At 47.6% G+C, this 25,772-nt stretch overlaps 1 protein-coding gene across 3 annotated transcripts; it reads left to right on the forward strand.

Moving 5' to 3' along the window:
* Nucleotides 1-2,626: 2,626 nt before the first annotated feature.
* NUFIP2 (nuclear FMR1 interacting protein 2) lies at nt 2,627-25,625 on the forward strand. Of its 3 annotated transcripts, none has more exons than XM_075168650.1 (5): nt 2,627-2,901; nt 6,008-7,708; nt 15,579-15,611; nt 16,234-16,288; nt 16,579-25,625. In XM_075168650.1, exons 1-4 carry the CDS (start codon nt 2,718-2,720, stop codon nt 16,284-16,286), a joined length of 1,971 nt encoding a protein of 656 aa, XP_075024751.1. In that variant the 5' UTR covers nt 2,627-2,717; the 3' UTR covers nt 16,287-16,288; nt 16,579-25,625. The 3 variants fall into 3 exon arrangements, with proteins under 3 accessions (XP_075024751.1, XP_075024752.1, XP_075024750.1); XM_075168651.1 differs by having other exon boundaries at nt 16,882-25,625; XM_075168649.1 differs by having other exon boundaries at nt 16,234-25,625.
* Nucleotides 25,626-25,772: the final 147 nt, after the last annotated feature.

Genomic DNA, 25,772 nt, shown 5'->3' on the forward strand with positions numbered 1-25,772 from the left:
CATGGCAGGTAGGAGACACCAGGCTGAGGTGCAGCACTGCATGCTGGAACTTGTAGTACCTTTAAAATGCATCTCCGCACTAAGCGGGGCGGTGACCCGCCTTGCAGACGCGTGTGCAGTTAGCCACCTCATGGCGTGGGATGCCTGCAGTGTGATGCCTGTGCTTCATTTGCTAGGTGTGTTACTGAAGGTGATGGGCCCTGGGCTGTAATATTTTGGATTTTTTAAAATCTGTTTTTGCAAGCCTGAGATAATACAATACTGACAACTTGACACTTCTGAGTGTCAAAGTAGTTGCTTTGTCTTTCTCAAAGAGACAGCCCACTGCCCTCTGTATTTAGATTTCTGGTATACGTGTGTGCAGAGCTGATTTGTCCATAATTACTTGCTTTCTTCAGTCTTTTGAAGTTTATGTCTTCAAGCCAGTTCCTTATATTAAAAATAAATTCTTCCAAGCCACCAATAAAATGTCATCTGTGATTAAAGCCTGACTCCTCGTTTTAAGACTTGTCTCCTAAGCAATGTGAGGTCACTCTATGAGTCAGCGTTCGAAAGGACCGTTATTCCTGAGAGCATGGGTAAAGCCCAAAGTTCATAGTTGCTTGCTTAAATGGTTTTGCTGCATTTTAAATTGTGCTTTGCATTGTGCTGAAAGAAATGTAAACTGTGGAGCCCGTTCGGCACAGAACTCATGATATTTCAGGTACCTCAGATCTTGAAAAAAATCCTCTATATTAATGTAGAAGTTGGTACTTCTGGTAGGAAAAGTTTTACCTCCTATGTATTAAAGAGAAGGGTGGAGTGGGAAGCTGTGCTTGAGGCATAAACTTTCAACTATGTTCTGTTGAAATAAAACTAGGGAACTGTAAAATCTCCGGGTAAGGGCTCTGTCTTTTGTACAGTGCCCAGCAGAACAGAGCCCAAGTCTGATAGGGCTTTCTGGACACGGCAACTTTATTAATTTTGTTTACTGTAGTAAAATACTAAAAAAATATAGCAGGGCATTAAAGCTGCAAGCGCAAGCCAGAGAGGCGAGGAAATACTATTTTTAAGATTGTCTATGCAGCCTGTTTATTCTTTTTGTGCACAGTAACTGTAAGAGTCTTTAATTACATGATCACATTTTCTTTTGTCACTCCTCCTCCCTGTTTGCTGTGGTGCACACTGTGAGTATTTGGAGGTAGTTAATCACACCAGAGTAGCAAGTAACTGGGAGCAGGACTCTGCCTCTGACTCCAGACTCATTTATAAATCTCGGGTCTCCCCATCCCTCTCTCTGCCCTTTTCCTACCCTCCTAACTCACTCCTGCCTCGGTTCCTCACTGCTCTGCATTCAAATCAAACCCCTTTGTCTTGGTGCTGCCTGGGTGTCTGTGGAGAATTCTTGGGTCTGTTTGCGCTCTGCCGCGGTGTTGAGGAGGGAACTGGGAGCTGGTGGCCGGAGAGGCAATCCGAGGGGAAAGCCTTGCTGGCCTTTTCCTCGTGTGGTGGAGCAGGCTCAGAGCAGAGGCAGTTCAGGTCACTTAGCTGCCAAACACCCCACTGAACACGCTCCTGTGGGGATTATCAGAGGTTTGAAATGGTATGAAATACGTTACAAATTTTGACAAGTTTCAAGTTGTCTCCCCCTCTCAAGCTTTCCAACAACCTGTGATTTTTTTGTTAAGCACCAGTCAAAATCTCCAGTGCTTCTCTCAGAAGTGGGCAGGAATATTTGCTGGAGCCTACTTTTCCCTCAGCAGAGCTGGTACTGAACGTGCACCAGGCTCGGCCAAGAGCAGCTGGGCCCGGGGAGGGAGCGCAGCGAGGTCTGTCGCGGGCTGCGCTGCTGCCGGGCGGTCTGCGGGTGGAGCCCGGGAGCAGACCGGGGCTCCGGCTGCTGCGGAAGCCTCTGCAGCTCAACCTGGCGCCTTTCCGAGGGCGCTGCTGCTGCCCCCGAGTTCCCCGTGATCGCGGCTGGAAACCCGGCAGCTTACGGTGTTCCTGCTTCACACCCCTGACCAAATCCCCACCAGCGTGGCCCTGTTTGACGCTATTCCAATAACCCCTGCGGGCTGCAGCCGCCCGCCTTGCACCGCTTGGCAGCGGGGCGCGGTTTAGCCGCTCGTTTACGATAAAACGAGGTTTTGCCGCACCCCGAGCCGCCCTCCTCCCGGGTGACCCTGCAGCGAAACCCTACTGGGAGACGCGCCGCTCCTCTCCGGGAGGCGAGGCTGCGGCGCCGGGTTGTGAAACACCCCGCTCCTGTGGAAGCGAAGGCGCGGGGCTGCTCGCCAGGCTCCGAGGCCTGACTCAGCGGCGAGGGCAGGGGAAGGAGGTGGCTTCGGCGCGGCTGCTCTTTCCGGCTCGGCCGTGTTTGCACGGGGAGGGGGGCGAAGCCCGCCCACCCGCCCCAAGGTGGCCCCGTCTCCGGCAGCCGGCCTCACCTGCCGCTACCCCCGGGGAGGGGGCGGCCAGGCGGGGCCCGCCCGCGCTGCGCCGCGGTGGCCGGGCCGGGTCTCCCCGCACCGCCTCCCCTCTCCGCCGGGCGGCCGGCGCTTCCTTTTCCGCCGGGCGGCCGGGGCGGGGCGGGGGGCGGTCGCGGCGGCGCGGCTCGCTGATTGCAGGGCGGGCGCTGCCAGTCCGCCGCCTCCCCCGCGCCAGCCGCGTCCCAGCGCCGGAGCCGCACGGCCCAGCAGCGAGCGCCCAGCCCGGCCCGGCCCCGCCAGCCGCCCCCCATGGAGGAGCAGCCCCACCACCACCATCACCACCATTACTACTACTACGGCCACCACCACCACCACCACCCGCAGAGCGCCTACCTGCCGCCGCCCGACGGCCGAGCCCAGCCCAAGCCGCCGCTCCGACACGAGCACAAGCACGGCGGCCCGCAGCACCAGGAGGCGCCGAAGCGGAGAACAGGTCGGGGCGGGCGGCGGGCCGGGGCCTGTGACCTTCGCGGGGCGGCGGCGGGGCCCTCCTCCTCCTCCTCCTCCGCCTCCTCCTCCCCCGGCCCGGCTGGAAGCTTCTCCGCCGCGCTGGGGCCGCTTCCTGTCCGCCATGTTGGGGCCGGCGCGGCTGCGGGAGCCGCGGGGCCCGCCGGCATCGCCGCCGCCCGCCGGGCACGTGGGGCCGGGCCGCGCCGCCCCGAGGGGCGCTGCCCCCCACCCGGGCCGCGCTGAGCCGGGGGGACTGGGGGGGTGGGGGTGGTGGTGAGGCGCTGGTTAAAAATTGATGAGCGTAAAAAATCAATGAGTCAGATAAGGCGGAGGGGCCCGGCCCGGCCCCGCCGGCGGGAGCGGGGAGGTGGCGCGGCCTGGCGGAGCCCGGCCCGGCCCGGGGGCCTTCGGCCGCCTCCTCCTCGGCCGCCGCCCGTGGCCGGGGGGGCGCTGGGGCTGGGGCTGCTCTCTCCGGGCCGGCCGGGAGAGGGGCTGCGCTGAGCCGGCGGCGTACCGGCGCGCTGGCCGGGCGGCAGCGCCGCAGAGGCGGTGGCCGGGCAGCCCTGGCTACGGCGCGGCTGCCGCCGGCGGGGGGGGGGGCTGCTCCCGGGCAGGGTCGGAGCCCCCATCTCGCCCGGCGCCCCCATCTCGCCCGGCTGCTGTGTCTTAAAAAATCCCATTTGGGGGCTTGTGTGGGTTCAGAGGTAGTGCGTGATTATAAGAACAGCCAGAATGCCACGCACGTTTTTTTTTCCTTGAAATTTTCATTTACATAATCAAGCGGGAGCCGGGAAGGGACCCGGCTGGCATCAGGAGTAGGGTCGGTGGTGCCCCAGAGCCACGCGCGGTGCCCCCGCGTGCAGCCTCTGGAGCGGGGGTAGGGAGGGACCTGATGCGGCATACGCTAAAATAAGTTACTGAGCAAAAATAAGTTGAGTAGTCATTTTACTGTTTGCAGCGTGCCTGGGGGTTTTAATATGCACTTACTCTGACACCCCTCCCTCTCCAGCTATGAAACGATTTGTGAGGTTGCCAAATACTCTTCACCTGTTCATTTTGACATCCTTTTTTTTTTCTTCCCTAAATTTTGGTTGCTGCACCTCTGTGTCCAGGCTAGAGCCAGCTGTGCCAAATGTTGATTTGGAGAAAACTCAGGCAGCTGAGTTGTGAATACTTGAAAATTGGAACTAGAAACTGCTGACACACTGACTTGCTGAAATGGATTTTGTTCTTCATTTTATTCTTTAGCTCCTCATCTGCAATGGTCTTATGACCACTCTTATTGTTTTGTTTCATTAACAAGTGGTGTCAGAAGTCTTGAGTCATACAAGGTCAGCTATAACACGTTGCTCTTGAGAAGGGTTCCTCTGCACGTTATTCTGAAATACTTAGTTTTTAGTCCTTGACTCAGCCGAGAATCCCATTCTATCAGTTTTCTCTGGGATGAAAAAGTATTTATGGTTAGTATTCTTAACAGCGTATTTGAAAGTTATAGTGGAAGTTGTGGTGGTTACAGATACTTGTGTGTAGTAAAATCCTTTTTGATCCCTCTCGGCAAACTCAGTTGTGGAATTTCTGTAAAGATTCCTACAAGGATTCTTGTGTTCCCGACTTGCACAGAACTTGAGCAGTTACATCTGCCAGACATCTGAGGCTCCAGGATGTGAGGATAACAGTGATTTTTAGTATAGCAGTTAATTTCAACAACATCGGCAGCAACAAAAACATTCTTTTTCAAGCTGAACTTCTGCCTGCTCTTGTTCTTGGGGGACTCCGTGCTCTGTCCTGACTTTGTGCCACCATGGCTGCAGATGAAGCCTTAGGTGGGTCAGTTATTGCGGGAGATGTAAGGCTTTCCCCCTTTGGGAAGGAGGACGGGTGAGTCAGAGGAGGAGCGAGGATAGCGTCTTCCCGGAGGAGCGGGTTCAGTATGAGGGAGTCCCTCTCTTCGGTCCACAGCTGGAGTGTATTTGCTGAGCTGGGTACGGCATGCTCTTCCCGTCTCTCGGTGGGGCTTCAGGGCTTCTCTTGGGGCATTGTAGCTGGGGTCCTCAAAAGCAATAGGTCTCTGGCCAGAGGTTAAAAAAAAAGTTGAGGCAGATGAGGTGCTTCAGTCTGGACTGTCCTGGGCTTCCAGCTTCACTTGAATTGCACTCTCAGGGTTCACTTCAGAACCGTAAGGCCTAGAAATGAACTTGAGAAGCAAAAAGGAAAGCTGAGTGTATAGCATAATGTCAGGGTTTGATAAGTTGGAGCCCTCAGCAAGTGCTGTGCTGCTCAGGTCTCAAGCTAGTACTGGGTCTCCCAGGGACTCTGAAATATTGATGTTTCTCAGTGGGCGGGAGGCCACTTGCCAGTGGTGGTGGAAGGGTGCTTGCAGGGATGCGTTTCTTCCCAGTTTTATCACCTTTCCAAAGCTAAAGAGCACGTGTAGGGAGGTGGTGGTTGCTATTTTGAAATGAAGTGAGGAGATGCAACTTCCAACTGGACTTGCACATGTCCTTTTGGAAAATGGCTTTTTTTTTTTTTCCTTCTTTTTTTTCCCCTTTACTAGAGATGGCGTTTGGGAGGAGGGTGGGAAGGAGGGCTGCTGGTGTTGCAGGCCTGGGAGCTGATGGAGATGATAGGAGTTGGCCCTTGTTCACAGTATGGATTCTGAACTTTGACAAATCTTGTAGCAAAGGCAGGGGATCCCTCTGTCTTGAAGCATCCTGGGAATTAATTTTTTTCCTGTGTGTGACCTGGAAATAGTAGCTGAGGAAATAGCTCTCCAGCTTGCCAGTGATCTTTAGTACAGTGTATTTTCCTTACATAGTATCTGTATAGGCTTTTGCTTTGTCTTGTTACCTATATATCGCCCTGTTGTATGTGAGAATCAGTAGCTGGTACTTTCTGCTTAACCCTTCTTGCCATGGCTTCCAGCAAATAAGCATGTGCTTTTCTATGTCAGAGACTAGATGTTTTCCTATTTTAAAATGTCTCCTTGAGGAAACTGGATATGTTTGGGGCTGATTACAGCTTTCTGCAATCAGAAGTTTAACATTCCACATTCTAATTCTTGCCTTTTGTTGTTTTTGGCTTTTTTCTAGGCTACGGAGAGCTAAATGGTAATGCAGGAGAAAGAGAAGTGTCATTAAAGGGCCTGTGCTCTGATGAAACCACCACCCCAGGATCCAGGGTACCTAATGGCAGCCAGCAGCTCGTAGACACTAACGTGACCCCAAAGCAGACTGTGAAGGCCAGTGCTTTGGGGAAAGCTGGAATCAAAACCAAGAACTTCGTTCAGAAAAATAGCATGGACAAAAAGAATGAGAAGTCCTATGAAAATAAACTTAGAGAAAGCCAGTCCTCAGACAAGCCAGAGGGAGTGTCTATTCCAAACGGTGTGGTAACCAATAATTCTAGCTATATCACGAATGGCTACGTAGGCAAAGGGGCCGATAACGATGGTAGTGGCTCCGAGAGTGGATATACTACGCCTAAAAAACGGAAAGGCAGGCGCAACAGTGCCAAGGGTTGTGAGAACTTAAATCTAGTACAGGACAAAATAATGCAACAGGAGGTCAGTGCACCAACCTTAAAACAGGAACTTGAGAGTTTCAAGCCTGATTATAGTGAACAAAAGGGGAACCGAATTGAAAATACTAAGCCTGTTTGGAAATACGAGGCTGGGGCTGGTCGCGGAAAGCCTGGGCTTGGGGATGTACAGCGAAAAAACTCTGATGCCAAACCTGGGATTAGCAGCAAGAAGTTTGATGACCGGCCCAAAGGGAAGCACGCATCATCGGCTACGTCTAAAGAGGACTCATGGACCTTATTTAAACCACCCCCAGTTTTTCCAGTGGACAATAGCAGTGCTAAAATTGTTCCCAAAATAAGTTATGCAAGTAAAGTTAAAGAAAACCTCAACAAAGCAGCTCAAACCCCATCCACGTCGTCTTCGTCATCTTCGTCATCTGCCGGGGAAACTCAGGCCCAAACATCAAGTCGACTGTCCCAAGTCCCCATGTCTGCTATGAAGTCTGTTACTTCTGCTAGCTTCTCGAATGGGCCAATTCTAGCGGGGACTGATGGAAGCGTGTATTCTCCAGGGACCCAGCCACTGCTCTCAACTGCTGCTAGTACTGTACCATCAACCTCCTCTGAGTCAGTACCCCAGGACATGAGTACAACTTCAACAGCTCTCGAACAAAAGAAATCTAGCCTTTTTATCTACCCTTCAAATATGCAAACTGTGCTTCTGGGTACAGCGCAAGTCGATTTCCCATCGCAGACGAATCAGCAGAACCTGGGAGATATCTTCCAGAATCAGTGGGGCTTGTCTTTCATAAACGAGCCCAGCGCTGGCCCTGAAACTGTTATGGGGAAATCTGCAGATAATCAGTTAATGGAAGTGACATTTCAAGGGGAATATCCTGCCACTTTGGTTTCACAGTGTGCTGAAATCATTCCCTCAGGAACTGAACAACCTGTGTTTCCTAAGGCTTATGAGCTGGATAAACGGACTAGCCCTCAAATTCTTAGTGCTATTCTTAAGCCTGGGACTGCTGTTGAGGGTGGTGTCTTAGCTTTGGAGTCGCATCACACAGGTGACCTACAAAAGGCAGACACCGGTAGCCAAGGTGCTTTAGTGTTTCTTTCAAAAGACTATGAAATAGAGAATCCTCTGGCCTCTCCTACGAACAATTTGCTAGCCTCCGCCAAAGAACAGAGGTACCAGAGAGGCCTAGAAAGGAAAGATAGCTGGGGTTCTTTTGACCTGAGGGCTGCTATTATATATCACACTAAAGGTAATGGCTTAACTTGCTGCCTAAGGGCATTCTCTTCTCTTTTTTATTTTATTTTTAAGTGCTATATTCTAACATGATCTATTCCTTATAGCAATTCTGATTTGTTTTAAAAATGAGCTTTTTTGCTTGCATATCTCTAATGGCAATAACGGTTTGGGAAAGTTATTCAAACGGTTGTTTAATTAATGTTAAGAGGTATTTGTTTCCCTGTTCCTATGGACAAGCATAAGTGATGTTGATAGGGATAGTAGTTAGCTAGTGTGTTTTGCATTTTAATTGCTATGGAACGAGCAGGTCCTCCTAAGCATCTCAGCATTGGAAGGAGTTAAATGTGTGGGTTCACCTGCTCTGTTCCAGCTTTACCAGGTGATATTCTGTCACTGAAAAGGCTTCATAGTACATGCTCACATCTCTACCATCAAAGTGTTGCAGCTTCTCCCCTGGGCAGATCAGGCCATGAAATCATAGCTTTGAAGGAAAAAAAAGAAATATTCCTACAGCTTTTCATGGTGTGGCTTACTTTATTTTTTTTTAAGCGAATTCCACATACACACTTTTCCCCTGCCCTTCTTGAGTATTATGGCAATGGCAAAACAAATCTTTGCTTATCAACTCTTCTGTAAGCTGCAGATTGAATTCTCTTGCCTTTGTAGGCCAAATCTTCCAGGTGATTTCATTGCTTTCATGGAGTCCTTTGTAGTCCAGCTCCTTTTTTTTCCTGTTTTTTTGAGACTGAAATGACTCAAACATGATATGGACGCTTTAAACTGGGAACGAAGAGAAGGAAGCCTGAGTGACGCCTTGCTTTCTGCTTTAGCCTCAGCCCCAGAAGCTCTGAGCTCTTGTGGCAGTTCTTGGCTTTTGGTCCTGGCTCGGTGTTAAGGGGAGCCCGGCAGCGTGTTCCCTTTTGGCACGGTGTTACTTACCTACCCTTGACAAACACAGGGGCAGTTCCTTTTTTTATTCGCCTCCTCCTTCCCTCTCCCTGCATCCCCCTACCTGAAGGGAAAAAGGTGATCATCCATTTTTTGTTTACTGTTCCACATACATATATGGATAATGTCTTGCTCCTCTCTGCAGAGGGGCTGGTATTTGGATGGCGTTGGCAAATTTGGTGTGTTTTGACCCACTGCAGAGTTCTTAAATTACCTGTTCACAAACTCTTTGTGTAGCATACAGAAACTTAGATGCCTTCCTTTAGTAATAGTAATCCCAGTCATTTAAAAATAACAACTCCAAGCATTTTTTCCAGGTCATCACACTCTCAATATGTTAACATTTTGAGGTCTAGTATTCTTGAGAACAGCGTTCATCAATTCATTTTATCTGGGTCTTCGTCCTCTACCCTCTGCTCCGTCTATTCCAGTTTAAAGCAAGCTTTCCGTTCTCATTTCTTGTGTCTGCCTGCAGCCTAAATCCCAGTTTCTCATCAGAAAATGGGGGTACCAGAAAGCATAGCATGGTGTAGAAGGGAGATTCTAGGCAATCCTTTTCTTAAGTTTGCAAATTTTCCCAACACTTGTCTTTTTGGTTTTGTCAGCCTGAACTTTCTTGTAGAAAAGGAGCTCTGTACAGCCGCAGCAAGACTCATCAGCTCTCCCTTTCTCTCTGTGTGAAAGACCCCAGAAAAACAATAGTAACAACAGGAAAATAAAGGAACACTCCCTTCCCATGTCCTCTTAAGGAGGTGTTAACTTCAAAGTCTGGGTGCTTAGTTCTTCTAAACACGGGAGTTAATTACATTCAATGGCAAGAATGGACACCTAAAGCACTCTTTAAAATACAGTTTTCTGCTCTTTTGTTGCCTCTGCATGTGAATGCTCTTGCTTTGAGCATCCAGAGCAAGCACCCTTGTGATGCCCTGGGGAAACGGGTTCCTGCCCCACACTCCTCTGTACCGATTTACTTTCCAAGCTGTATTTGTGCCAACTTCAAGGTGTTACTTAGGGGTGAAAGATGATGGATGTTTCTAATCAATGTTGTCATTAATGCAGTGATAGGGGTGCTCCAAACAGCTTGAGCTTGTCTTTCTCCTACTTAGCCTTCAGGTGCTATTGCTGGTTTACAAAGCAGATCAATCTGGATCTTCCTATGTCTTCTGTGATGATGTGGGCTGTTGCATTTCTGTGTGTGTTCAAGTCCGTTGGGGTGAGTTGGGTTAAAGGGTATTGGGAGGAACGGCATCTTCCTCTGCCCCATGCAGGTGGAAAACACTGTCCCCTCTTCATGGCTGCGATCCTGCAGCCAGAGCCCCACGGGTGAGCTTCTGTGCCACGGCGTGCTGCAAAATGTCTAGAAAACGGAGCTGCCAGGGTGTGTTTGCAGGACAGCAGTGCAGTGGTTAATTCCCACACCATTCTCTTCGTTTATCTTGGGCTGTTTTCCTGAGGTCCTACTCCTAGCCAACCAGTTCCTCTGCAATAGGAAAGGAACGATTTCACTCGCTTATTTCTCACAAGCTGCCTTCCCCTCCTCCCCGCTTGGGAGAGCGTGCGGGTTTGCCTGCGCCAGCGTTAGGGTGTCCTGGGCAGCTGGGTCCTCAGATTGTTTGGTTTTGATTTCGAGAGGAGGGTGAACTTCTCCCTCTTCAGATTGATCTGTTTGCTATTGAGCAAAGTCTCAATAGTTTGATCTTCAAATCTGCCCTGCCTCTGGGGTTATGGACACAAAGAGAAACGATTGTGGGGCAAGGACAGGGGTGAGCGTGGAGCACTGGTGGGGTCCCTACCCTGAGCTCCTCCATGTGCAGTAGTTCAGTGCAAGTTACCCGTGGTGCAAGGATGAAGCTCTGGGTGTTGCAGTGAGGAATGCGCTCTAGCGTGAGCACTTGCAGTTCTTCGACCTGTCTGTCACAAGCTTGCACCCTTGTTTGCACTGTTTGTGTCTGTAGCTGTGATCAGGTTATGTGGCTCCTCATCTTGGACTGTAAATAGGCTGTGGGAAAGCCTCCAGCTTACTCAGTAGCTTTGTTCCAGTAAATCAGGCTTTCCTGTGCACGGTTTGCCTGGTGACTGCAAGGGGCATTACAGGTTGTAATTGCTTCACAGCTTCCCTGGGGAAGGATGGATGGAGGAGGTAACGCACCGGGTGGGCTGGCTTTGGTACAGTAATCCTGCTTAAACCACCGCAGCACTGTGTGTGCTGGCAAGGCTGTGTAAGGCTGGAGCTGCAGAGCGGAGCGAGGTTCTGGTTGAGGAAGCTGTGCTTGTTTGCGTGTGCCTAGATTGGTTTTTCTCCAGAAGTCAGGGCACGGGGAGCGTGCTGGCAAGGCTGATGACACACCCTCCTGTTCTTCTCTTGGATGCTTTTCGTGCTGGTTTCCTCTGTGCCCCTGCTCTGCCTTGCTTTTTTTTTTAAGGGCAGAAGGACTCCCTGGATCATGGGATCTGCTTGACTGTAAAACATGATCCTTCAACGTGGCTGCCTTCATTAACAGCGCGTGTCGCTCGGTGTTTGTGACGGTGCCTTGAAACACTCGTGGATGACATACCTGATTTAGCAAGGTAGATCTGATTTAGTCGAGCACTGCTGGGCCTGCTGTTTGTGTGGTTGGAGACAGGACGGTAGCTTAGTGTGGGAGACTGAAAGGACCAGGAAGGAGTGATGCTCTTGCTTAGGGACATTGTCCCTATCTAGGTTAGAACTGAACCTCTACCTCAGTGTGGCATTGCCAAAATCCTCATCTTTTTGAGGTAAAACTGGTCCTCGCAGATTTTTTGGTCCTTCGGAAGAGGAGGCTGGGTGTAGCTCAGCTTTACTTCTATTGAAATCAGTATCTTCTTACTGCTTTAGTCCTCCTTTTAAAGGCAGCTGGACAAAACATTTCATATCGGAATAATTGTCAACGCTTTGCAGAATTTCATTGTGTTTGGGCAGTCGCAGTCTTCCAGGCCAGGCTGTCTGACACTAACACTGGGCTCTATATGGCAAGCTTTGTGGTGGGAAGCTCAGTAGTTTGCTTGTCCTTAGCTAAAAAGCAAATAATTGAGGTCTCCACTTCAGCTGCACAGTGACAAAGACCACATGGGTGAAAGAGAGGAAACTGCAGTGTTTCCCTCTTCTGTCTTGCCCCTAAGTTTCTGCCTGTGTCACTGCTTTGTTCCTTCTCGGCATCTCGGTTGCGCCAGCATCTCTGCTCGCGTGAAGAAGCAGAAGAGCAGCCTGGAAAATAGAGCAAGGCAGCGTGGGCCAGCCAGGAGTGGCGTTCGCTGGAATGGTGAACTGGGTCAGAAGAAATAGCAGAGCTGTGAATTCAGCAATTTTCATCCTTTACATCAGGAGAGGAAAAAAAAAGCCTTGGTGGGAAGGGGTTAGATCTCAGTCTGTTGCTTATGGTTTTGCGGGGCAAAAGCTGATTTAATTCTCCTTCAAGTCTCTGCTTTTTCCAGTTGTCAGGATGAGTACAGTGTATGCGGTACAGTGATGAGTCTCCACAGCATTGGATTTTTAGTCTTTGCTTTGTTTCCGGGGCAATCCCCTAATTGAATCATCGTGTCCTGCAGATAGAAACAGAAAAATCAGACGAGGATGGTCCCTCTGTTTTGTTTTGTTTTGTTTTAGCGCTTCATTTTAGGGACAGTTGTCACTTTATATGTTAGATTTATAAGAACAAAGAACTAGTACTGTGGCATTGTGCAGACACTTCTGTTTGCAGGGGCAGCCTCTCTAGCAAGGAAAATGTGTGTAAAAGTGCCTGTCTTAACAAGTTATCACAGAAAGACTTCTTTCCTCTCCAAGGTTATGTACCAGTCCTGCTATAAAGTTTATTGATGTATGAGGAATCTCACTGCAATTCACCAGTGTGTGCCTTAGTCTGTTCCTGACATCAAAGCCTTCCTCCACCGAACCTTTGTTTCAGTGATAGTCCCCAGAAAAAGTGGTTCCTCTCCCTGGAGCTCGTTAGGTGGATGTGGCTGGGGCTGTCGGCAATTCCTCAGCAAACCGCGAGCCGGAGGGCTGTGGAGAGGCTGGCTAATTGTAAAAAATCCTGGAAAACGTGGGGTTGGAAGGGGCACAGAAGGTGACCTAGTTCTGCCCCTGGCTCGGAGCAGGGCTGGCTTTGACACCGGGTTGTGCAAGGGTTTGTTGATGGCATTTTTTCCAGCTGGGTTGGAGTCCGCCGAGAAGGAAGCGTGCCATTTCCCCGGCCACGTGTCCTGTTTTGGGAATGGTGGCCCCTATCTGTTGGTCAGGTCTTGACCACATTCCGCTTTGGAAAGTGGCAGTATTAGGTTTTGGGTCAGTATCTGAGAGAGGTGGACTCAGACTCATGGTGAGGATACCCCTTTCCCATGCAGGGGTGAGTGATTGTAAGAGTCATTGCTTGAACTCGCCCTGGAGGTTTTATCCAGGGAAAGCGGGCTCAAGAAAAGAGCTTGAGCCCAAGGAAGGAGGGCTGAAAGCAGGCTTGGGGCCTTTTACATGACAAGCTCGTGAGGGCTGCCTTTTCTTCTACCCTGTATCCCTGTGCTTACTGCTCTGCTTGGCTGGAGCCAGGTGTTGTGCAGCGCTGGCTCTGCTGAGCTGCCTGTCCACCAAGTCTGTCCAATCACCGGAGGAAAACTCACTCTAATGTATTACCGAGTAAAGCAGAGTAAATGATAAAATTCCATCTTAAGATTGAAGGAAAACCTTTTTTTTTTCCCTAGTTTTGTGTTGCAGTTAGCCCAAGACTTCTCCCTCCCCCTCGGGTGAAGTTGTTTCAGTTGGTAAATGTGCTTAACCTGTGCTATCCTGTGCCCACGTGCTGCTGGCCAGGTAGAGGGTAGGACCTGGCTCTTGGTCTTCTCATGGCAGACAATATTCAGTAGCAGTCGATACCGCATCCAGTTTGCCAATGGTCTTTGTTTTTGTAGCTTTGTCAGGCTGAGCATCGGCCAGCCAATGTGTCCAGGTGTTTGGGATTTACAGGACACTTTACGCCACCCTCTCTCCTACCTCTCTTTCTGAAGAAGGAGAAGGAAGATTGAAGTCTGAAAAGGTTGGGGAGTTTGGATGTTGGTTTGTTAGTTTTTTTAAAAACAGAATTTTGACAACTTAAAAGGTTTTTGGTGTGTTTTTGATAGTATCTCACTGTCTATCTTATTGTCAGGCACATCTTTATACAAGCAGTTCACATTCTTGTGGTGTCCAATGAAGTTGGGACCAAATGGAAGTGCAAAAAAAAGCATGATCTTTTGCATGGAGATACAGTAGCGGGCAGCGCTTCAGCCTCTGTCTTGTATTTGATGCTCAAACATTGCTCTAATGTGGAGGAACCAACAACTTGAGGGTAGTTTTCTGTCCCCTGCCTTTGGGGAAAGCCGTGAAAATAGGTGATGTTCTTTAGCTGTTAGGAAATGATGCATCTAACTTCACGGAATGGAAAACTAGCTCTGCTGGAGGTGATTTTAGTAGCTGGTTCATTTTACTTCTGGGGAATCTGCATCTGGCGGATGAAGGAGGTAGTCCCTTGCTAGGTTGCTTATATCCCTGGGGGTTTTAGAGGCTGGTTACTATTCCAAAGCGCTTAGGGTTCCCCCGATGAAAGTGCAAAGTATTGCTGTTATTATCGTGACACAAAAATATTAGACCTTGTAAAATTTTGTCAGCGTCTTCCTTACAAAAGACTTAATTGTGCGGAGAGCCTGGCAATATTTATTTGCATGCAATTTCCTGCCCCAGGGAGCTTGTAGTGGACAAAGGACAGATGAAGGGTTGGAGAAGGGATGCGAACATACAAGCGATTGATCGAGGTGACACTTTGCACACATTGTGCTGAGGCCATGAGTTTTGTAGGGTTTTTTCTTCTTCCTTTCCCATGCTGGTTAGTTTACTTATTGCCTTGTTTTGTGCTTTACTGCACATACCGCGTAGCTTAATAATCCGTTGCCATTCTCCGTTCCTAGCCCCTACCAAGGTCCTGTCACCCTCCTTTCTGGCAGAAGGGAGACTTGAAAGATTGTTCTTGCAGATTGTGTTCCTACTAAATGCTCCTTTTCCATAATTTTGTCTCTTAAACTTGGGCGCAGGGTACAGTTACTGTCTTTATAAATATTCTAGCTCACAGAATTCTGACTTTATAGTGGCTAATGTAGTTACATTGAATAGGTCTCTAAAGATGTGACTTAATTTTGGGGATATTTTAAAGGGAAGAGCCTTTTATTTCTTAATGTGAATGAAAAGAGCATTTAACTGCTGTTATTTCTTAGGTAAACAAAAGCATGTGCTCTTTCAGTGAGAATTGGGAAGGGTTTGTTTGTCTTTAGCCTACAAGTGCATTGTAGAGGTAAATTGGGGAAAGAGCTGCAAGCCAAGCAGGCAGCCGAGAGTCTGGAGCATCGCACCTTGTTCTCAGATGATATGTTGGCAGCAGTTTTGCAGTGATGTTAGCAGAGTAATCTTTGCATGGTGTGCTTCAGCAGATGCATGCTGTGGACCATGAGAAACTCGCTTTGTCCAGCGGTTCTGGTTTCACACACGCTAAGCGTCAACTGGTAAAAATCATCTCTCCAGGCTACTTGTTAAGGCTGTAATGTGTGAAGCAGCGTTGGAGTCAAAGTAATAAAGCCTGAAGTTACATTGTGATTTGTTGGAGTGGAAAATGGCGATGATGTTTCCGATGCTGAGTTTGGCCATCTGACCCTTAAGACCATGTTACAGCCATCTCTCTGCCTTTTATTGCTGGATCATTCACATCAAATTTGTGCAGTCCTGTGGGCTGGGTTGGGGCTGCGCTGCTGGGCTGGATGGGGTTGACTTTGTGTGAAAACCTCAGCACAACTGCAGCGGTGTCATGCCACACTCGGAAAATTAAAGCATGTTTGGAGTTGTCTCTAATGGCAGCATAAATCTGCATAATAACAATGGTCTTCTCATTTTGCCTCCACAGAAATGGAAGCGGTTTGGAATTTGCAGAAGCAAGGTAAGGATATTGGAAGGAATAAACCAAATTGCTCTGTCCGTTGGGACGGGTGTTGAGAGTGGGTTGTCTCCATGTCCAGAGATGCCCGAGTCTGGTTCTTCAGCGCTTGCTGTTTGTAGTCTGAGTTTATCTGTGTTTTGGATTGCTAAAAGTCGGGACAGTAAGCTTTACCATAATGGTGGGATGTTCAGAGAGAAGCAGTCTCTCTAAAGAAGAAATAAAACCAGTGTCAAAGTAGATTTAATGAGTCTTCCTTATGTGTATGCAATAATTGTTTTCTGTTTCTGGTGTTGGGTGTGACACCCAAGAATAAGTTTTAAATTCTGGTGTATCCCCACACTTCACCTGTGAAGATGTTCTGTGTTAGCTTGTGGGAAGAGCAGTAAGTGGAGACTGGAGTGTTCTTGCAGCGTGGCTGCCCAGAGGCGTAACGTGGGGAGCAGGCACTGCTCTGTGAGGGTCAGCCAGGGCTCCTGAGTGCGTTTGCAGGAGGTGGTGTCGCTGGGGGTCCTAAGGAAAAGTTTGTTAACGGCTGAGTACCTTGCAGATCTCTTGTGAATGTCTTAAGCCATGGACCCTGAAAGTAGCTTGTTGAAAACTTAGGACTTTGCTTTCTTTCTAGATCCCAAAAGGATAATCACTTACGATGAAGCCATGGATCGCCCGGATCAATGAAGGTAGCAAGACGAGACTGCCTGTTATAACCTTTCTGCAGCATTTGTGCTGTTCATGGGGGACAAAAGGCTTTTATGCTCCTTCTAAATCTTCAGTGCAGCAGAGGAACCGTAACTAGAATCACAGGATAATATATACAAATATATATATAGTTATTTAAAAATGGCAACTGAAAGTAATTAGACTTCTTAAGGAATCTGAAAATTTATTTCAACGAGACTACACACGTGATTATTTAATCTCCGGTACTGAATAGATTTTTTTCGTTTTTTTGTTTTGTTTTTGTTTAAAGAGTGAATGCAAGTGATTAACGAATACAGACTCAATTTACAAGCCCGGTTCTAAAGTTTCTGCTGTCGTCTACATGGGCAACAGCAACCCACTGGAGAGGCATTTCCACTTGACAAGGTTTCTGTTTCTTGTTCTGTGACTGTAGTGACACACTAATCACAGGGAAATCAGGATGATTCACCATCCTTCATCTCCCCTTTCCCTTCCACCTCCCCTATTTCGTTTTTTTTTTTTTCTGTTTTGTTTTCCATTGAATGCTGGAGAAACGCCTTGAAGTTTGCAGAGTTTCTTTTTTTTTTTCCAGAGAATTATAATCCGCATGTTTTGCCAGGAGTAAAGCAGCCAATCCTATGCTGGGGATATTGTCTTAAAGCATCATTCTTCTGGGGGAAAGATGGTAATACTGCAGTTCTAGGATGCATGGTGAAGTCACACAGTTGACCTGGCTCCGGTTACACGTTGGACTATTGCAACTGAAGAGTTCTTTCATTTTAAAAGACAACATGCAAAAATAAGCAATCTGTTTAGGCATTTAATGTGGAAAGAAAACCAACAAAAACCCACTGTTCCCGTAGTTTAATGCCGTTGTATTACTGGGAGCAAAAAAAAAAAAAAAAAGTATCTTCTGCTTTCAACTGTAGGTGCTTCATATTTGCTCTGTCTGTCTCCTAACACTAAATGTGCCGGATTTTTTTCCCATTTTCATTGGAAAACTGAAGAGGAATTGAGTTCTGCTAACTTTCACCCTTCTTGAATTATTTTTTCTCTTAAAAAAAAAAAAAAAAAGAAAAGAAAAAAAAAGGAAAAAAGGAAAAAAAAAGAAAAAAAAGAAAAGAAAAATGGGAATTTGAATCCTTTTCAATTTGTCCATAGAATGCCAATGGCTGGGCTTCCCGCACCTGCCCGTTGGAAATGCTCTTTTATATTTTAATGCAGTCTGTGTATTTCCGGGCTCTGCTTCTAATTATCTCTTAATAAAAATATATTTTATTACAAAAATGGAGGACTTAAGAATGAAAATAATAATTTAAAAATAAAAAAAAAATAAATCCCAAGGAAAGGAAAGCTTCCTAGCAGTGGTAGAGAAGGCTGAGCAGACTGCAGGCTCCAGCTGTGTAACCCGCTCTGTCCCATTGCAGCTTGTGTAGCACGTCCAAATCATCTTGGGGTTGGGTAGTTTTTCTGGGTTTTTTAAAAGGTGGAAAGTTCACAGGGTCCAGTGCAAGAGCGAGCAGTGAATGAAGCAAAAATGGGTTTTCTGACCTGCCCAAGCTCTACACGTACCCAATGCTCATCATGGGTGTTTGTGGCTGCATACTGGCTAATATGTGTCTGGGCATCAAGGTCAGCAGCAGTTGGTGTCTCCTAAAATTAAACTGGACCCTATGGGGCATTACAGGAAGCAGATAAGCCCAAAACTTTTGCCTACCCCTTGTGCTTAGATTTATCCACTTTTTTCTTTTTTTTCTTTTTTTTTTTTTGTGTTAAGTAGGAGTATGTAGCATGCGTTTTTTTTAATTGTTTTTATTCTTTTAATAAGATTGTTCCTGAATGAGACGCTTAGGTTCATGGTGGGACAATGAAACTTAATTCTGTACCTTTTGTAAGATTGCTAGCTTTCTGCCACGCTTAGTTTTAAAAGTTTGACTATGGATTGCCTACTCCATTTTATGTATAAAATACTATATAGTATAATACTGTAGTGTAATACTATATAGTAATCATGTATTATATCAGTCCAGGTTCAGAAATGTGTGGTTGGCCAGTCGCAAATAGTTCTGTTTCACCTATAAACTGTACCACCTTTACAGGTGTGTGTAACTTTCAGATGTATAACATGTTTACAGATGTGTCCGACATCTAGTCCTCCAACGTTCATATTTTTAATTCTGTTGAGTCTCCCAACTGCTTGCCAAAAGTCGGAATCGCCTCCAGCTCTGCTGCAGAAGAGCTGGGGCCTTCCTGAGCTTTAAAGTGTTGAACAAACTGGATGGTGGAACTGGGAAGATTAAGGTGGAAGAGATGTTCTTTTTTTATTATTATTATTTTCAAAAAGTTGAAGGCTAATAGCAAAGTTTCCAGTTTGTTTTACTGGCTTTAAGGCTCTGCTGTGTATTTATTTGCCTTGTGTAGTCACTTGTCGCCTTAAGGGCTGGGTTCCATTAAAAAAAAAAAAAAAAAAAAGAAAAAAAAAAAAGACAAAGACAAACCCTGTTTTGCTTCCCTGGGGTCTGCGCTGTCCTGGTACCCCCACCCCCAGATCCGCTCTCGGGGCTGGTGCGATGCAGAAGCTGAACAGCAATAACCCATGCTGAATCTGACCCTGCGCGTTTAGAAAGACCCAAGTCTTGCTGAATATTGGAGGACGCTCATCTTGGCCTAGTCCAGTCCGTCTTCTAAATAGTGAAAGAAGTGCTGAAAGAAGCACGGTTCAAGTGATGGGTTGGGTTGGTTTTTCCCCGATGTTCATCCCTACTGCTTTTCTTCGCTGCGTGTGGCCCCTTGCCGGTGGTACCCATCCAGAAACACCCTCTGCAGCTTCTCTGCTGTATTTCTGACCATCCTCTCTTCAAATGTCTGTCTGACTGTTCGTCTCCATGAGCTCCACAGTGTGTGCTCAGTGCTAAGCAGTTAGGAAATCCTCTCTCCGAGCTCCTGTAGCTCCGGCGTGCCGGCACAGGCGGTGTTTCTGGGATAGACTATTGCCTAGAGCCAGGCAGGACCGTGGAAGAAACTTCCTCATGCTGTTGTGTAACTCACCCTGTCGCTATCTGCAGTCCTCCCGAAGTCCTCACACAATTCTTTACTGAGCACTTATTAAAAATATCTTAAGATTTAATCTGTTTTCTGATTATTTTTGTGTAAACTTATTAAAAAAAAAAAAAAAGAAAAAAAAAGAAAGAAAAAAAAAAAAACCCTGAAATTGAGCTGTGACTAATTTAGCACATTTAAATAATGCTAAGGTGTTACTGATAAGTCTCATGTTTTGGGTTTTTTTGTTTTGTTTTTGTTTGACTCAGAGTATTAGTACTGTAGCATAAACCAAATACAGCCCGGGAAGGGGTGCAGCAGCCTTCTCTCCCGGGTCTGCACCCAAGGGTGTCTGTACGTGCATGCGTGCGGGGGGCAAGGAGCTGGCGGTGCGTGTGTGAGCATCTTGCTCGCGTAAGGAGAGCGAGCGTGTATTTATTTGTGCCATTGTTTTCATTACACTGAGTAAAGTTTTAAAACAAAACCCTTAAATATGTGTAGTATCGGAAAGTGGCACTAAGGGTGAAATCATGACCTATTTTTTTATTAGCTCTGAAGATACTAATTCAGGTTAAGGCTTCTCTCCCATTTCTGTTCCTGTTGTGGGTCTGACGAGTCCCTTTTCTCTGGTTCCCTTGCCAGGCTTTCTATTTATTGGAGTAACGATTCCTGCACGGGCAGGGGCTGTCTCCTTTCTCCTCTGGTCTTTCCCCACCGGTCCTCCTCTGCCAGCAGGTCCTGTCGGGTGTCTTGTATGGGGTCTTGTGCGACGCAGGCTGGAGTGTGTACCATCGGCCAGATCCAGCACGGGATCTGCTCTCTCTTTGGTGGATCAGGGAGTGTTTCCTCCACTCCAAGGGATGATTTAAAAGCTGCTCCGTGCTCCTGACCCCGGTGACGGTGGTCTGGGGACCTTCAGCCTCTCTACTCCCTCCCACGCCACCTGTCCGGTGGATTGGCAACGCGGTGGCTTTCAAGGTTTGGTTGGAGTTTGGTTTTGGTTTAAACCCACCTCCGTTGTTCGTGAAACCTGTTTTCATCGTTAGAAATCTCTCATCTCTTTGACAATGTGGGTAGCTCCAGGGCATGGTTTCTGTCGCTAACCCACTTCAAACCATCGCCCTTTCTGAACTGTAAATCCCGCTGTTTGCCTTTCGTAGCGGCTGTGAAGGTCTTTGAAATGTGGGGGGAAAAAAAAAAACCAACCCAATTCTCATTAGGTTGCGAGTATGCCAGCTATTTGGCGGCTGGGAGCGGGTGATGGGGCGAACCGCCTAGCTAAATTGAAAGGAAAATCACTTCCTGCTAGGAAAAAAAAAAGAAAAAAAGAGAGATGGAAGTTGTCCTTTCAGTTGCATGTGTAATTAGTGCTTTTCACCTTCAAGAGAGTGTTACCGTAGCACGACAGCGTCCTTTCCAGAAGTGGCCGGTGGGTGACCTCAGGGACATCTGGGAGCGATGGCATTCACAGACGTGTTTCAGAACTGCTGGTAGTTTTCCTGTGCGTTCAGTTTTTGCTCTTGATTCAGCATTTTCAGTAAATTGCTATGGTGTCCGAAGCTTTCAGGAGTCTTGTCCCTAGAAGATTTTTCTGTACATACGTCCATAGTGATTTGTTTTCCTTACAGAGGCTGTTTACAAGGGAGATGGTCGAGGTCAGGAGGGGAGAGAACAAGGCTACGCATAATTTAAAGCTGCTACACATTTTCACACCGGTGCGTAAGGCAGGAGGAGGGCTGGGGCTAGAAGAGCTCTAGCGTGGTGGAGTAGCTGAGGAAGCCAGAGTAATTCTAGCTTTGGCCACCGTGAGAGCATTTTTTCCAAGCGAAAAAACCCTAGCGTAAGCAGTTGAGAAGCAGGAACCTGGGCTGGTGCGAAGGAGCAGAAGATCTCAGTCTGCGCTGCCGGCCATGCTGCCTTCCAGAGATTATAGAGCTTTAGACATTTGCACAATACGTGTTACGCCACAGGGTAAGGCTGGCTTCCTTGTATCCTGCTCGAGATCCTCAAAAGCGAGACACCGAAGCAGCGGACATCGGGGGAGGTACAAGAGAGCTCCGCGGTGGCCTTGTGTTCGGGGCATGAGACCCTCGGAGGCGTGCTGCTGGGGTGTGGGGCTGCTCTGTCCTGGGACAGGAGCAAAAGTCATACCTGTGCTTTCGCCAGGGGATGCTGAGCTGTATTTATCTTGACTGTTAATCAGAAAGCTTCGTATAACGTGTCCAGAGCTCTAAAGCCATTTTGTAAGATAGCAGTATCCCTTTTCTACAGCCTTATTAATGAGTAGAGTATCTTTAAAAAGAAGGAAAAAAAAAATAGTTCATTTCTTTCTGTGGTATGAAACTTGTGTACTGCGAACATACGAACGTTTAGCAAAAACACAACTTACAGTTTTCTTAAAAAACAAAAAAAAACCCAACAAAAAAAACCTGTCTGCTTTCCATATGGTCTTTCCTCAGGTGCTAAATAAGGGTTCCAAAAATGGATACTGCTTTAGGAGTTTCTGCTTTATTCTTAAAATACATATTTTTTTGCTTAGGTGTTGTAAAGATATTTTAACAAGAATGTTTTTTTAATGTAAATAAGATTGTGTCTTTAATTTTTGTTTTATCTCCTTTTTGTCTATATTGAATAGTCTAATTTTCATTTTATCCTTTTGAGAAGGACCCTCTTATGACCTTCCTTGAAGACATTTCATTAAGTGTTGCTGCATTTAAGAATGAATCTACAACTGTTCATTGTCTTGGATTAATGCTGCTGCTGCTATAAGTAACCCTGAAAATCAAGAATGTGTGATGCACTTTTTTTTACATGACCATATAGTTCCTCTGCGGATAGTAGAACCCTCCTGTAACACAGCCACTAACTGCGGGTAGCGTAGGAACTGGGGGAGCCGGGGTGTGGGAGAGGAGTGTACCTGATTTTGGTGCTGACCTACGGGAATTTCTATGCAAACGCAAGCAAAGGAGAACTCTTAACTTGAGAGAACACTGTGCATTTTTTTTTTTTCCCCTCTCCTTCCTTTTCTCAAGCTGCTATTGGAAGGGTAGTGCAAATCCCTGAGGTTTTCAACTTCTCCTTCCTCGATGGCTGGTGGTGCGGGAAAGGTGCCCGAGTAACTTGTAAGGTAGAAAAATCTCCATCAACTATTGTCTCGTCTCCGGTTTTAGTATTTTTGTTTTCTATTTGAATCTGTCTATGGAAGGAAATTGCTCATCTCTGCAAAAAGATCTTTTTAATGCTTTATCTCAATGTGAAGTTAACCAGCAGTATTAATGATCCATGGCCTCCTTCCTGCCCATGCCCTCGGCGTTGCGGGGGGTCATAGGCTCCTTCTCCAGCTGCCCTCGGGTGCCGGGGAGCGATCAGTGCCCGGAGTTGGACGTTTTCCGAGAAAAAAGCAATGCCAGACCTTCTACCCCGCCGAAACCTGACGGCTGAGGTGTGAAAGCCCACGGCTTAGGCAGTAGTGGAGGGAGGTCTCGCTGCATCGAGGTGCTGCCATGGGGCACGGGCAGGTCCAGGACCTTTTTGTCTTCATGGGTCACACCTGGACCACCGCGGGGGGATCCGTGCCGTGAAGGAGGAGTTTACTGGAGGGAAAAAAGGGAATTTACTTGACTATTTATAGAAGATCCTCTAGGAAAATAAAGTACCTCTGTAAAGTGAGGGAAGAGTAAGGAAGGTCTAAAGTCGTGTAGGAAAAACGCTTAGGGATAACTGCCTGGAAAATAGTGTATAAATACTACAGGCCAGAACTCTCTGCCTGTTTAATTAGTTTATTCAGCATCAATTTTTTTTTAGCCAGCGTTTGCTTTTTTACACACAGGGGTGTGTGTGTACATCTGACTAAATGTGCCTTGCGTGTGTGCTTAGTCTTGCTGAGGAGAGTTTGTAGTGGTGTGTGAGCTGCTGGGACGTGGCGTGGGACGGCCGGGCTCCTGCCTGGCAGCACGATGACCGTGCCCCATCTACAGTCGAGGGTTCGTCACTGTCCCGGTGACCCATCGGATCGAAATGAGACTTGGACTCGAGCCTGCGTAGTGGCTGTCTTACAGTTTGGGGACGATGTCCCGTGGGATGGCACCTTTCCTTTCCTAACACGAGCTGTTTTCTGTGACTTTGGAGGGGAGCGGGGGGGAGAGAAAGAGAAGCTGCTTTGCTGTTCTCCTGCAGACAAAAATAAGCATTGCGATGCTTTGCCTGCAAAGCGAAAACAAGTGAAGGTCTGGAACTGGCTTTGCTCTGGAGTTAGGGCTCTCTGCGGCGCCGGGGACCCCGTTACCCGGGGGATCTATTCCCTTCCAGGTTGTGGTTCTTGTTACTGTGGGGTTTTTTCAGTTTTTTTGTAAAGGAGAAGTAAACACGCCTTGCTTAAAGTTAACAAAATAGAAATGCTTATGTTCGCAGTCAGTGACTCAGAATATGAAGCTGTGCAATTCTTGTTTCTTCATCTCTCTCCCGACTCACTCGCCCCAATGTGTGATTTCTGTCCGAGTCTTTCCGTACTTCTGCCACTGTAAATGTGAAAGCTTGCTTGCATTATTTTTTAGAAATGCATTTTGCACACTCGGGTTTCGCTGAAGCTCCGTGAAAAGGTTAGTTTGAAGCAGATGAATAAAGCTATGCACATGTTTTGAAAGTTTAATTTGTGTCTCATTACCAGAAGTGACTTATCTGCCCTCTTTTGCATTCCTGTGCTGTCATTGCCTGCATTATCTTCACCATCTCGGAGGGTATGATGTAAGGTGACAGTTCTTTGCTGACAGCTGTAGCAGAAAACTGGCGCTTCTTGATTTTTTTAGTAGCCTGCCTCTCTCCTTTGCTTTCTCTGTATCTCTCTGTATAGCTATATAAATATATATATTATTTTTTTATTTTAAAGAGCTTACTTTAGTAATTGAATTGGAGGGAGCGGGGTGTGCTGGCTTGTGTTTCAGATACACTTCATACTGTCAGACGAACGAGTGCCCTTTTTCCTCTGGTTGAGAGCACGGCAGTGTTCTGCCGGGTGTGCGGGCGGCGACGGGGACAGGGAGCGCGCGGCTCGGCCCCACGCGAAGCAGCTTTGAGGAGGGGATGGAGATCTGTTGGCCGCGTTGCAGGCTGGTGGCGTGGGCAAACTTGAGGCTTCTAATGACAAAATTAAGCGAAGAGAAACCCTACCATTGCGTATTCCCACTGTGAGGCGGGAGGGACAGGCTTCCTCGCTGTCCCCGCTGCGGGGGCTGTAGTCCATGGCCTGCTGGAGCGGAGGGTGGGCTCCCGCCGGTGTCTGGAGTGAGAGCTTTATTTTGGTTTTGTTTTCGTGAGTTGGGTGCGTTGGGTTGCAGGTACCACCTTTGGAAACTTGTTGCTTAGCCCAGAGCCTTTGTGCAGGAGAGTCGGGATTTTGTGACGGGAGAAGGACCCCGACAGCTTTTCTCCTCGTGTTCCCTTCGCCATGGCAGAAATTTGTACTAACTTGACAGCTTTTTTTCATACAGAACAGGGCTGCTTTTCTATCTACCATCACACGTGTACTTACACACCTTCAGCGGCTTGCTAGCCTCTGAAGGTCCTCAACTTGTTTACTGGGGGGACGGATGCCCCTCTCTCCCCCCTCCCCTGAATATTTCAGTGTTAAGGGCGCTGCGAAACACAACCGCACGCTTCGACTGCGAGCTGGGGCGGGACAGGTCGCTCCTCTCCTGCCCACCCTCGTCGATAAGTTCTCATTTCGTTCGGTTTCCTGGTGTGTATTAAAATCGCTGCGAGGGGTTGTGCTCTACCTGCTCAGGAGCTGAATTACCTCTGACCTGCGGAGAGGGGCAGCCCCTCTTTGTTGTCGATGTTGTAGTGTGCGACCACACGGATCGGTAAAGGTAGTCTTTGTTTTCTTCTCCCCTCCCCGGTATTTCTGATTAGGTTAATGCACTCTGTGTGCCCAGCTGGAAAAGTGTAGGCGTTTTCCCGGTCGTGAGAGGGTGGCTAGAAGAGTTAGTGTAATACCTGCTGTAGCTGTGTCTGGCGCAGCCCCTTGCGCTGGTATGGGTGATGTCACGGACTGTAAGGATAGGTAATGTCCATGAGCTGTAATGGCATGATGTATCTTTACCAATGATGTCATACTTCACACTAAATGTTTTAAAAAAAAAAAAAAAGTTACCTGAAATTTTGTTTATTCTGCACCAACAGGTCTTCAAAATTTATCCAAATTTTATTATTTTATCAGGAAAAAAAAGAAATTTGTGTAGATCGAATACGTTAAGACAGACAATAAGTGATGTAAATTGTTGAATAAAAATTTTAAAGTTTGTGGGTGTCAGCGTGACGTTCTTTTTTGCGCTCTCAGGGAGCACCCCTTGGCCCCGGGGATGCTGCGTGGCTGGCGACTCGACTTTCGGTCCCCCAGGCCTGGCAGCGCTGGCCACAAAGCCTCCGAGCAGCGCGGCACGCGTGGCT

This window comes from Calonectris borealis, chromosome 19 (assembly GCF_964195595.1).
Source record: "Calonectris borealis chromosome 19, bCalBor7.hap1.2, whole genome shotgun sequence".
Lineage (NCBI taxonomy): Eukaryota > Metazoa > Chordata > Aves > Procellariiformes > Procellariidae > Calonectris > Calonectris borealis.

What these genes read in the sequence shown, in the direction of transcription:
- NUFIP2 (XM_075168649.1), top strand. Translation starts at nt 2,718, where the DNA reads ATGGAGGAGCAGCCCCACCACCACCATCACCACCATTACTACTACTAC. An exon ending in TATTATATATCACACTAAAG is followed by an intron (nt 7,709 to 15,578) that starts GTAATGGCTTAA and finishes TTGCCTCCACAG; the next exon opens with AAATGGAAGCGGTTTGGAAT. An exon ending in TTGGAATTTGCAGAAGCAAG is followed by an intron (nt 15,612 to 16,233) that starts GTAAGGATATTG and finishes CTTTCTTTCTAG; the next exon opens with ATCCCAAAAGGATAATCACT.